The sequence below is a fragment of the Vulpes vulpes genome, chromosome 7 (assembly GCF_048418805.1).
Source record: "Vulpes vulpes isolate BD-2025 chromosome 7, VulVul3, whole genome shotgun sequence".
Lineage (NCBI taxonomy): Eukaryota > Metazoa > Chordata > Mammalia > Carnivora > Canidae > Vulpes > Vulpes vulpes.
The window spans coordinates 92,493,919-92,507,527 of NC_132786.1; the positions used below are offsets into that span (position 1 = coordinate 92,493,919).

A 13,609-nucleotide genomic window follows, 5' to 3' on the forward strand; every position below is an offset into this window, starting at 1 on the left:
CTTATTCACACACAAATATAACCCACACACATTTCAACTTAAATGGAGAGCACACTTATATGTGGCTTGCTTTTACATGAATAGATTATGATCAACTTTCAGGTAAGTATGCATAGATTTATCTCATTAAAATTAATAATAACCTCATGGTGTTAATATGCCATTTTCTACTTAAATAATTTTAGTTGTTTTAAAATGCACCTATTCAAATAATATGTCAATAAACACATTTGTATGCATATTGTTCTTTATATGTACTTGTCACTATTTCTGTAGGAGAGATTTCTAAAAGTGGAATTTCTGGGTCAAATGAATTCTACATTTTAAAAAATGTTAAGATATTAACAAATTATATTCTTTAGGGGCACTTGGTGGCTCAGCCAGTTGGACAGCTACCTTCAGCTCAGGTCATGATATCGCGGACCTGGGATCCAGCCCCTCATCGGGCTCTCTGCTCAGCAGGGAGTCGGCTTCTCCCAATCTCTGCCTGTGGTTCCTATTGCTTGTGCTCTCTCTCTCTCACTCGCTCGCTCTCTCTCTGTCAAATAAATAAATACAATCTTTAAAAAAATTGCATTCTCTAAAACAATGTAAGAGTATCTATTTTCCCATTCCTTAGCACTGAATGTTAATCTTTCTTTTTCATTGAAAAACAAATTGCTTCCAATCTGATGTATGAAAATTTTATCTCATTTCTTGAAAATTTGTGTATTTGTGATTATTAGTGAGGTTGAGCACCTTTCTATGTATTTTTAACCTGTTAATATATCTTATGGGAATTTCATGTTTTTAAAAAAATTTAATTACATAAATTAACCCATTTATTAGAGGCTACCAATGTTTCAAATGGTGGAGCTTCTACTGGTCTTTCAACTCCTTTAGTCATCGGATGGCAGACTTTACTGTGACAGCAGAAGTGCTGTTGTACGTCCAGGTGCCACCAGCTACCGTCTTCATGCAGGAGCCACAATGCCAGATGCCCACAGTTTGCCTTTTCATCTTGGTTTTGCCACAGAAGGAGCAGGTGTACTTGGCATGCTGGCTAATTTCAATCATCTTCACCATTTTCCTGAGGGAGGCACCATAACGGGTTCGGTATTTACCTACGATTCTGTTCTTCTTGGTACGGTTAGCCATGTCGCCAAAAAACGGTTCTGAGCCCAGAGTGGAAGAGCAGAATTTCATATTTATTTTATTTGCATCAATGTCTGCTGAACTACACATTTTTTTCATAGTTTGCAGATGGAGAATATTTTTGCTTTCACATGGGTTGCAAATGTATCATTTATTTTCCTCCTTTATTTCCTTCTTAGGAAGTCCTTTCTAACCTGATGTTAAATATCATTCACATATGCTGTATTGTAATAATTTGGCAGTTTTGTATTGTCTCCTTATATCTTTTTAGTCCATGTGAAACATATTTTGTGTTGTCATATGATGTAGAAATATGAATCCTTCCCCAAAATGATAGCCATATTTCTCAATATGATTTTTTTCTATAACCCATATTGATTCAAAATATCATATTTATTATACATAAATTCTTATTTCTTAGCTTTCTATCTAATCTACTTATTTATTCATTTATCTGTTACATGCTTCTTTTATCATGATAATTATTTTTCCCTTTAACTTCTGCTATGACAGGTCTTCACTAAATATTTTTTTCCAGAATTTTCTTATCAATTCTCACATATTTTTCCATGTAAAATTAAAAATCAGTTGAACATTAACTTTCTTTTTTTTTTTTAAGATTTTATTTATTCATGAGAGACAGAGACACAGGCAGAGGGAGAAGCAGGCTGCATGCAGGGAGCCAGATGTGGGACTCGATCCCGGGACTCCAGGATCACACCCTGGGCTGAAGGCGGCACTAAACTGCTGGGCCACCGGAGCTGCCCTAACTTAACTTTTAACATAAGTTTAATCTACTGTTCAGGGAACATGATGTAATCATGGCATTTGGTCATGTCTTGGTCAAGAGTATTTCAGAATTTAAAAAAATTCTTATTCCTAGACTTTTCATGATTGAATATATGATACATTTGTGTTTTCCCTTATGTTGTGTGTTTGCATATGACTATATATATAGTTTATGTATGTATATAATATACATGTGGTTTTATTTTTTGTACTCCTATTCCAATAATAGGTTCACCTTCAAAATTAAAGGAGTAGAAACTACACAATTCCAATATATGGTAAAAAAAATATCTGATAATCTTTAGAAGTTACTAAAAGTTATAATTTAGAAAAATTTGGAGTTATTGGAAAGTTTTTCATAATAACATTGGATGAAAGAAAAAATGTCAAATACAAAGTTGTATATTCATATTTGGTTAAATTGCAAATAAGCAGATTACTTTTGAATATTTTGTGTGTGGCATATACTGTGTACATGTTTTCATATGCATTTCCAGTTTTATCTCACAACAATCATTTGTGAGAGGCCCTATTATTATCATTTCCATTTTCTTTTATTTTTTTAAAGATTTTTGTTTATTTATTCATGAGAGACACAGAGAGCAAGGCAGAGACACAGGCAGGGAGGAGAAGCAGGCTCCATGTAGGACCCCAATGGAGGACTCAAACCTGGAACCCTGGGATCACATCCTGAACTGAAGGCAGATGCTCAACCGCTGAACCACCCAGGTGTCCCTATTTTCAAGAAGGGAAAACTTAGGTATGGAAGGGATAAGAAACTTGGACAAGGTAGTTTGTACTCAGTGCTGAGCTGGTATCTGAATCCAAGCAATCGGAGTTATGAGCTCACCATCTAAACCATAGAGACTGAGAATAAAATAAAATAAAATAAAATAAACCATAGAGACCATCCAAACGTCTACAAGCTTCAGGATATCTAGGCCCTAACTGGACGAGGTTGCCTAATTTTTGAAGAATAGTAAATTGATTTGACATGTATTTAGATTTATTTTAGCCACACTGTTGTTCTTTAATCTTAGAATCAAATACAGAGATTGAGAGATGATGGGACTCTAGGGAATATATAGTTCTTGATTCCAGCAGTTACATAAATATTTGAAAAATCAAAGATAATATTTTAAATAAATTAATGTCTATAAGTTTGAAATTCAAAGCAAATGGATATATTTCTAGAAAATGTAAAGTGTCAAAATTAACACAAGAAGAAATAGAAATCTTAATTGACCAATGTATTTTAAATAAATAACATTGCTTTAAAACATTTCTATCTAGAAGTTTTACATGTGAATTTTACATGTAAGCATAGGCTACAAACATAGGCTAGTTTGTCTAGGAAACAGAAAAAAAAACCTGCTAAAGTATTTTAATGAGCCTATTATAGCATACAAATACCAATAAAGACAGTTTAAGAAAATAAAATTATGGTTCAGTTTCATTTGTGAACAGCAATATTAATATTATCAATAGAATTTTATCCAACCAAATAAAAATGTGTTTTGCTTAAAATAATAATAATTTCAATAGATCAAAAAGAAATAAAATCCCCACATGTTCAACATTCTTAAAAGACTAGGTAGAAAGGGGATTTTCTTACTCTAAGGACAAAATAATAAATTATAGCAATAACACATCAAATGAAAAAATTTTAGAAGGATTTCATTTAAGATTGGAAAAAAATATAGACCAAGTATTTCACTACTATTCAACAGAACACAGAAAGTCTTAGACAATACGAGAAGACCAAAAAAAAAAAAAAAAAAAAAAAAAGAAATAGAAAGTATGAATTGCTAGGAAGAATTGAAACTCATTACTTGCTCATGAAAACCTGAAAATCAAAAGTCTAAAAATCTGACAATCTAATTGTCTCAATAAGAAAATCCAAAAAGATTAGGAAATGATTAGAAAAATGTGATTATATAAAATGAAATATAAATTCCAAAGAATTAAAATAATGTAATTATTATAAATAATTTTATAAGTATTTTAATAAATTTTATAAATAATAAAATTGAATGTGTCTGCGATTTCAGGATAGAAAGAGATTTTTTAAACAATACCAAAAATAGCATGAAATATAAAAGGAAAAATTGACAGCTTTACTACATTGAAGTAAAGATGTGCCCTCAAAATAGGATGACAAATACAAAATTAAATCATCAGCGGTAGACTGTGTGAAAAATCTTTTCAGTTTCTACAAATAACTAAGGATGTTAAGAATATATATAAAGACAAAGGACTCAACAAGAATAATGTCAAGGAACATTATAGAAAAATAATTTAAAGCTGTGGAGTAATTTGAATGGCCACAAAATATATGAAGCGTGCTCATTGACTGGGGCCTTTTGTTCATTGGAGGAACTTTGTGAACAGCCAATATTTGAGCACTTACTATGGCCAAGCACTATTCTAAGTGCTTTTAAAATATAAAGTGCCCTGATTCTTACAGCAACTTTATGCGCTAGATATTATCATGATCTCATTTTACAGATAAGGAATCAGGAACAGAACGTTACACAAGCGTTCAATGATAAGAGCTGGAATCCGGATCTAATTGGGATAGCTTTGAGTTTACCCACCTAATCTCTGAACCACTGTGACTCTGCTGCTGCTCTTCGACAATGGTAAAGTCATAAGTTAGCTAAAATTTTGAGAGATAATATCAGAGGCTGATGGAGATGTGGGGAAATGAGAAATCTTATATAATATTGAGAGGCATAGTACAATGTAGCTGTTTAGAAAACAATCTGGCAATATTTAGGTAAAATTGTAGGCATATACTTTGTGCCCCAAACTCTCACTCTGGAGTCTACCCTCCAGAGATGCTCTTCACAGATGCCTGAGAAGACATAAACAATGATAACCCTCAAAGAATATTGTGGTAGAAAGAGTTGAAGGCAACCCAGGAGTTCAAAATAGATACCTATATATGTAAAATGTGGTATCTGGATATGCATGAGAGGAATACTGTACAGTGTCAGAGCCAATGGGCAGCATGGAAGAAACAGCTGTGTAACCAGGTTTCAAAACTACATAATTGAATAAAATAGTAAGAAACAAAATGCGACACTATTTATGTCATTAAAAGCATACTATGATAAAAATAAATTTCAGGGGCACCTAAGTGGTGCAATCTTTTGAGCAACTGACTCTTGGTTTCAGCTCAGGTTATGATCTCATGGTCGTGAGATTGAGCCGCCCCGCCCCCCCCCCCCCCCCCCCATAGGGCTCAGGACTCAGTACTGAGTGTGCTTGAGAATCTTTCTCTCCTTCTGCCCCTCCTGCTTGTGCTGTCTCTGGAATAGAAGAAGAAAGAAAGAAAGGAGAAAGAGAATAAAAGAAAGAAGGAAGGAAGGAAGAAAGGAGGGAAGTAAGGAAGGAAGTTAGTTGGTTAGTTTCAAGGACAAACATATTTACAAGTGGCCACAAACCATGTGGAATGTTCCTTGGACTGCATGTGAGTGGGGGCCAGATGGGTGTGGGAAGGGGATTGATGACGGAGGAATGAATGGGAAGAATCATGAAATAAAACACTGGTTGACAATAAAAATTTGCTATGACCCAAGGCAATTCTGTGCACCTGAGATAAAATTCTGTGCACCTGAGATAAAAATCCCAAGGCAAATAAAATAAATAAAATAGAAATAGCAACAAAAATTTTAAAAATTTAAAAATCTGTCATCTACCTAATATATATATTTTTAATGTTGGTGTATCAATACATAAATGTTATGTAGAATTTAGATCTATTATAAGATATTTAATATATTAAGAAATTATAAATCTTCATATTTAAAGAAATTATGGAGACCTATAGAATAGCACAAAGAGAATGGTTCTAATTCCTTTTATCCCTGTATATTCTTTTAGCTGTGTGACAAAAAGGAAAACACTGAACTCAGGAAGTGTTTCACATGAATTGTAAAACCTGGGTTACTAATTTACTATTTTATTTCTATGTGACATAAGAATGCATAGCAAAATACTTGTTTCTATGACTTGAAATCTTGCAGCCTTACAAAAATATTCAATGATTGCTAAGGAAAATATGCCTTCTCTTGCATGTATTGGCCTTTCTTTTGATCTAGCTCCAAAACTTATAATGACTCCAAAATGTATTTACTTATTGAATCACAGAAACAGCAAAGAGGGAAAAGCTTGGTGAGTACTTAAAGTAAGAGAAGGCAAAAAAAAAAAAAAAAGGGAAAATATTTCTTCCCTTTCAGCTATATTCTAATGGTCTTAATTACTATCCTCTTACATAATGGCCTTTATTATGTGCTTGCAATACTTATTTAAACAATGGCAAAAATGCAATGTATGTGTTCCTTAAAGACAAAAGGTAAAAAAAAATCCTATTCTCATTTAGAGATATAGTAAAATATTTATGAATAAAATGATACAATGTCACTTTAAAATCCTCCAGGAAAGTAGTTGGTGAGAAAAAGATAAAAGGAAATTGGTAAGGTGATAATAGTTTTTGATATTGAGTGGTTAGCATATAGGGGTTCACTATCCTCTTAGGCCAACTCTTGTATAAAATTACGATTCCCTATTATAAAATGTTTTTCTTAAAAACATAATAAATTTGGACTTTGTATGGTTTAAAAAATGATTTTTCTATAATGCCTTCTGAAATATTTATGACGTGAATAAAGCTCCTAGAGCTGCATGGTTGTATACATTAGGAAGAGTTTATGATGCCATCCAAAAGGCCAGCCGCATTCAGGATGAGGTATGGCTTGACATGTCTCTCATTTCCAAAACAACTGGCAGGTGTGGGCTACTTTTTCTTACGTGTGGTAATCATCAGTAAGTTTTTTCCTCCCTGAATTTGTGTGGGGCACCTCCTGTCTACAGATCTTGCTTTCTCTTTCATTGAACAATTTCCAGATTAAACCAGGAAGTGATGAATATTTATTAAAATCAAGTAAACTTGCAATGGAAGATAATGAAATTTTTTGTTCTGTTTTGGTTTTGGTTTGTTTGTTTGCAACTTCCAAAGCACATTGCAGAAAAACGTTGCCCGAAAAGAGATTAGTGAGTGAAATTGTAAATGTTACTGACATAGTTTAAACCAAGTAATTTGTTTTCAGGGAATTTTCTATACTAAAATACTAGTTGAGGGGATCCCCGGGTGGCTCAGCGGTTTAGCGCCTGACTTTGGCCCAGGGCCTGATCCTGGAGTCCCGGGATTGAGTCCCACATCGGGCTCCCGCCATAGAGCCTGCTTCTCCCTCTGCCTGTGTCTCTGCCTCTCTCTCTATGTCTATCATGAATAAATAAATCTTTAAAAAAATACTAGTTGAAAATTAGTAACATGTATTTTTTAAGGTCTGTGACAATTTAATTATTTCAAGTAATGAGTACTAAAATCTGAGACTGTGGAAAGTCTGAGGAACACGGCTCTGGAGGTCTGTGCCAAGCAGCTTTCCTCATATGACCCTGTAACTAGATGGCTTCTTTACTTGTCATGTCAAGTAAACCAAGCTCATTATTTAGAGAAGGGTCACATCTTTCAAAAGGTGATCAGGAGGTTGACTTTTCTGTCATTTGGATGACCAGGACAGTTTTCAATTTTTATAGCTTTCCACTTTCCCTCTTGGGATGCTGAAACTATAAAAGTGAATCTTTTCTGCAGAAAGTGCTCTGCCCATCTGCTAAGAGAAGTTTAAAAATTTAATGATGAAATTGAAATTTAAAAGTTTAAAGTTCTACTACAATAAAAGGAAAATAGTTTGACATTTGAATTTTTTTTTAAAAGATTTTTATTTTATTTATTCATGACAGACAGAGAGGCAGAGGGAGAAGCAGGCTCCATGCAGGGAGCCTGATGTCAGACTTGACCCCAGGTCTCCAGCATCAGTCCCTGAACTGAAGGCGGCGCTAAACCGCTGAGCCACCCGGAGTGTCTGACACTTGAGTATTTTTACTTTGTATTTCAACCAACGAAAAAAATCGAATGTTCCTCCACAGTCATTTAAAAATATGGAAGTTTTTTTGGCTTTACATGTTATCTTATTCTAGAAAACATGGAAAGACATTGTTCCACTTAAAGAGAAGAATAAAAAGCTGTTTTGTGTGTTTGTCAAATTTTATAGACAAATAAATAGGTCAAATACTTAGTAGTTTAGGGGATACAGTTCCACAAAGTCAGTTTTCCATGATAAAATTAAAAGTGAAAAGACACTTAAAAGCTGTTTCCTGCCCACTGCATGATTGTAACTCTTAAAGGCACGGGAGTATAGTATTTAGGAATCTGGAATTTGCATTAAAAAAGAAACAAAGCTACCTGGGTTTTATTTCCAGATGTTCCATTTATAATCACTGTGTCCTCTGACAAATAAGTGACCTCCTCAACATCTCCATCTGTAAAATAGTGATGATGAATATATATTGAGCACATACATGTAAAAACATGCACATTGTTGTACAGGATAAAATAGATTGTGCATAAAAGGCACATAACAAGGAAGTAGCATATTTATAGAACGTGCCCAGTAAACTTTAATTATTATTGGCTCTGAGATACCATTTACATTTAATTTAAAATACATAGCAATAGATATGTATGACTGGCCAAAGAATTGCTTTGAAAGGAAATTTAAAAAACACATTTGTTGTACAGCAGAAGCCAAATATGCAGCATGTATTTGCACAGTTGAATGATTCTGAATTGCCCTGAAATTCCCTGAAAGAGACAGTTTTCTCATTGGAACATACTTTGACTTTCAAACTGCATCTGGTTTGAATTAGCCTTGGAAATCACTGCTCTTTTTTCCTAAAATAAGTGCTTGATAATTTCACATAACCCTGACAAAAATGTCATTTCATGATTTTGTTTTTTTTTTGGCGGGGAGGCAGTAGTCTATTGACTGCTCAAAACTTTCACAAAGAGAAATATAAGCAGCAGGTTATGCATGTGGGCCTTTATCGATTGTTAATGTGATTGTAAGAATGTGAACAAGCCAATCTCTGGCTCACAATTGCTGTGCTGTACAACTGTACTCAAATGTAGAACCTTTCTCCTCATTGCTTTCACTTCTTAATTATTAATATTCTCAAATCGATATCATTGTGGCTCCAATAAAAAGCTTCTTACCAAATAAGTGCCAGTATTTTCCCCAAAAGCTGTTCTTTATCTAATAGGGCCTTAATATATCATATTCATTGACCTTCCATCTTATTCCCTACAGGTATTAATTAAGACATCAAAAATAGATTCCAATGACGTATTGTTGGAGAAGAAAAGGAGCCCAGGTCTTTTAAAAAAAATGCCAAGAGCTCTCCAAAGATTCCTGGATGGCTCAGAGGAGAATCTAGCATCTGTGAGACTCTGAGAGCTTGACAACTCTAACCAGGCTGTGTGGTCTGTCACCCTGTTTCAGGCTGGACCTGTTCAGAGAATTTCAATGAAAGGTTTAAGAGATGCAATTCTGGACACAAACCATTGAAATCAATTCCAGTTCTGTCACCTACGGTGTGTCTTGGGTGAATTGTTTGTGGTCTTTCAAAAAGGGAGAAAAATAATTCCCAGCTGGTAGGGTAGTTTTTGAGGGTTAGTTGAGTCCATTCATGTAGAGTGCTTAGGATAGGGCTTAGCACAAGGTAGGAGGCCAGTATATATTTGCTATATCATTAGTATCAACATAACCATCATCATTATCATAAGTATACAGATAAATACACATATATACATACATGTAAATATGCATACATGAACCAAAATGGTAACCCTTTTGCTTTTACCTTGCAATTTGTACTTACCATGCACTATTTTTTAAAGGAAAGTACATAAACATTTATCTCACTTAAAAATTGCTGCCTAGCTTTGCGCAGTGGCAGTATGATAGCCAATGAAGTTTATCCGAGGCGTGATTATTGCTAATTGAAAAATTGCTGCCTTCCGACACATTATATTGATGTACTAATCTTACATTAATGTACTTTTAGTTTTTCTTTCTAGGCTTTTTGCTTTACAAATAGTATTTAAACCTACAGGATTTTATATATAACTTTGCATATGAATACCAATCTTTCTGAAGAATTGATTTGTAAAAAAAAAAAAAAAAAAAAAAAAAAAAAAAAAAAAAAAGAATTGATTTGTAGAAGTGAAACCGATGGATCAAATTATATTTCTTTTTAAAAATTTGATGGATGGGGCACCTGAGTGGCTCAGCGGTGGAGTGTCTACCTTCGGCTCAGGGTGTGATCCTGGAATCCTGGGATCGAGTCCCACATCTGGCTCCTTGCATGGAGCCTGCTTCTCCCTCTGCCTGTGTCTCTGCCTCTCTTTTTCTCTCTCTGTGTCTCTCATGAATAAATAAATAGAATCTTTAAAAAAAAATAAAAATGTGATAGATACTTCTAAAGTATTCTCCAAGTATATCATGCCCCCATCTTATTCTTCTAAAAACCATATAAGACTACTCTTTTTTGGGATGCCTGGGTGGCTCAGTGGTTGAGCATCTGCCTATGGCTCAGGGCGTGATCCCAGAGTCCTGGGATTGAGTCCCAAATTGGGGTCTCCACAGAGAGCCTGCTTCTCCTTCTCTCTCTGCCTATGTCTCTGAGTCTCATTCTGTGTCTCTCATGAATAATAATAATTTAAAAAGGTAGAGTTTCATATCATGATCTTAATTTTGTTTAAAATGTTATCAGAACCTATCTGTGGGTTGTATGATTAGAGATAATTTGAATCTTATTTGTAGTTGGTACTTTCAAAATTGTCTTCAGTAAATGTAACTATTGTAATCAGAAAAATTTACAATAAATATTAAAATTAAAAAATAGTGGGAAAAATAAGAATGATTCTTGCTTTTCAGAAGTCTCCCAAGTATCACAATGTCCCACAATTTCTTTTGGTGAAACAAACTGCCTTCCACTTTTTTCCTCAGTGAGCCTCAGCTGGGAGCATGAGCACCAAGGATCTAGGGGATAATTATGGAATGGCTTACTTTTAATCTTTGTCACTTCAGGAGAGAGACTGAGCAGACCTGGAAGTGATGAGGCTCCCCTTTGCCAGCTTCAGAACAGTGTTCTCTGAAATATGTAAAAAACAAACAAACAAAAAACAAACAAACAAAAACAAAACAACAAACTCTTCAAAAATCCTTCCAATCAATTTGAGTAGTCCATAGAAGCCTGTGATTTTTGGGAAGCCTCAAAGTATCAAGATAAGAGGAAGCTAGAGTCAAAGGAATACCAAATTGCTTAATTTAAACTCATATAAAGAGATGTTAAGTCAAGGATAGAATTTGCTGAAGGAAGAATTTATGGTCAGTGAGAAGCAGGTCTTTCAAGCCTTTAACTTTTATTTTTTATTTTATTTTTCTTAAAGATTTTATTTATTTATTCATGAGAGCCACTGAGAGAGAGGTAGAAATATAGCAGAGGGAGAAGCAGGCTCCCTGCAGGGACCGGGATGTGGGACTCCATCACAGGACCCCAGGATCCCAGGACCATGACCAGAGCCAAAGGCAGACACTCAACTGCTGAGCCACCCAGGCCTCTTGCCTTTAACTCTTTTAAACAACTTGGTATTTGGTTTAAGTGAATTAATTAACCTTATTTTTGTAAGTACCTGCACACAAAATGATGATCTGATCATGTCTGATTTCCATCATTCTCTATGGTCATACAGCTCTGACATTTAAATATTCTAAGTAGTTGTTGACATAGTCCTTGAAAATCTAAATTATTTCTCAAGGCTGGCCAAATCACGGCTACACACAAACAAAACTAAATGAAATGCTAATTGTGATAATTAATAAACAGATACATTTAGAAAAATCAGGCAAAAAAAAAAAAGCTGCTTTAGTCTCAAGCACATTAGCCTCAATCTTATCGTATTTTAAAACCAGAATTATCTTTATATCTCTATCTGCATAAACATAAACTTAAAGCAAAAATTATCATTTTACATCATAAATCTCCATGAGACTTTAGACTCTCAAACTTTCTTTTTGTCATAAGCATTCTCTAATATGTAAACTAAAATAATGATGGGGTTTGCTCTCAACAGTCTTGCAGGGGTTAGCTATTTCCTATACAATAAAAATAATAGATGATTTATGTATAATGAAGACATTAAAAAGGAAGTTGCTGAATCAACCTGGGGCAGTAAGTAGTTTTACAAGAAATGAATGACTTATCAAAACAGCAATCATTCAAGACCAATAAAACCTTCGCCAAGGTACTGAGCCGTGACAATGTCATCATAGTATTATGTGTAATTTTAAATTAATTAATGAAAGGGAAAGTTGTATAATCCACATGAAACTAAAAAAAGATAAAGGTGAATTTTTTTTTGAAGTTCTAGTTTGTCTAGTATAATCAGGAACAATTTAAATACAATTTCCCTAGAGTGCATTTTTCACTTTTAATAATCACATGGCTTTGATAGGTACTGGGGCTAAGGGATCTTGCTAATTATTAACTGTGTTTATTGATTGTGTTCTCACAGCTTTGGCATACATTATTGCTTTTAATCCTCACAACACTCAACTCTTCTGATGCCAGGTTCCATACTTAAACTCTTAAATCATTTGGTAAATCAAACAAAAGTTATTGCTATTCAGCAGGACTACCAATAAAACAATTGTATTTTTAATGACATTATACATTTATAGAGAAAAGAAAGCAAATAAATACCAACTTTAAAGACTTTCCCTCTCCTGGAAAAAAATATATATACACTTCCTGTCTTTCGCATATATTTAATTTCCACAATTTTGTGGTCACAATTCAGTGATGGAAATAAGATCCTCTGAGCTCTAAGATTCTGCACCTTGAGGAATGAAGATCACTTGGAAACAAAATTTTTTGTTAGTATGTCTTTATTTTTGGTTTATCAACTCATTCCAATTAATTGCACAATGAATCAATTATATTCTTGAACATTGTTATTTATTTCAAGGATCAAACTGTGCAACATTTCCCCTTGAGCATTAGCCTTCTAGAAGAACACCTATCTTGAATTTAACCACAGTCTTCACACCTTGGGATTCTCGGTAAAAGACCTACTTACGTTGGTTGTTCAGACCTGGACTAAGAGAGTATTTGTAAATGGATAAAAAAAAAATAATAAAAAGTCATTTAGTCCAAAATCAGCTATTCAACCACATCAATTCAGCATGTGTTATCCTAAGGCCAGAGAAGAAAATGGTGAGACACAAGTCTGTGAGTGAGCCTACAATCTTGTGAGCGAAAACACACTTTGCAATGTACTGCATATCAAGATCACCGGGAGCATGCAGGATGCTGAAATTCAGTGGAGCCAGGGTCATAATGATGTTGAATCTATGTATTTTTCTTTCTTTCTTTTTTTTTTTTTTTAAGATTTTATTTATTTGAAAGAGAGAGAGCGCATGCAGATGAGCAAAGAGGGCGGGGCAGAGGGAGAAGAAGGCTCCCTGCTGAGCAGGGAGCCAGATGTGGGGCTCAATCCTCAGCTCTGACTCTGGGATCAAGATCTTAGCCAAAGGCAGATGCTTAACCGAGTGAGCCACCCAGGCGCCCTAGAATCTATGCATCTTTAATTAAAACGTAAAGAATTGGTAAGACAGATATGGAAAAAGTACTATAACACAAAGGGGAGAAAATAATTCACTCCTAAGAGTCTAGAATTTGAGAGAGAGAAAATCTAGACATGGAAGGGAATTTGTTA

At 34.4% G+C, this 13,609-nt stretch overlaps 2 protein-coding genes and 1 non-coding gene across 5 annotated transcripts in view; 2 read left to right on the forward strand and 1 right to left on the reverse strand.

The window, feature by feature from the left end:
- Positions 1-12,731, forward strand: part of C7H7orf78 (chromosome 7 C7orf78 homolog) — a 38,531-nt gene extending 25,800 nt beyond the window's left edge. Inside the window, exons 6-7 of one of the 3 annotated variants that reach the window (XR_012002688.1) lie at positions 4,432-4,565; positions 9,138-12,731. Coding sequence is in view for 2 of the 3 variants with exons in the window: in XM_072764428.1 (XP_072620529.1) it covers positions 9,138-9,144 (7 nt within the window). In the remaining variant the exon portion in view is untranslated. Of the gene's footprint in view, positions 1-4,431; positions 5,108-9,137 lie in introns of those variants that run through there. The other 2 variants (XM_072764428.1, XM_072764429.1) reach the window with 2 other exon arrangements.
- Positions 825-1,293, reverse strand: LOC112923936 (large ribosomal subunit protein eL43-like). The gene has a single exon (XM_026003859.2). It carries the CDS (start codon positions 1,231-1,233, stop codon positions 883-885), a length of 351 nt encoding a protein of 116 aa, XP_025859644.2. The 5' UTR covers positions 1,234-1,293; the 3' UTR covers positions 825-882.
- Positions 9,769-9,908, forward strand: LOC112923948 (U4 spliceosomal RNA). The gene has a single exon (XR_003235797.2). It is a non-coding gene; the product is annotated as a U4 spliceosomal RNA (small nuclear RNA).
- Positions 12,732-13,609: the final 878 nt, after the last annotated feature.

Coding starts and splice junctions, on each gene's coding strand:
- LOC112923936 (XM_026003859.2), bottom strand. CDS start 1,233: ATGAAAAAAATGTGTAGTTCAGCAGACATTGATGCAAATAAAATAAAT.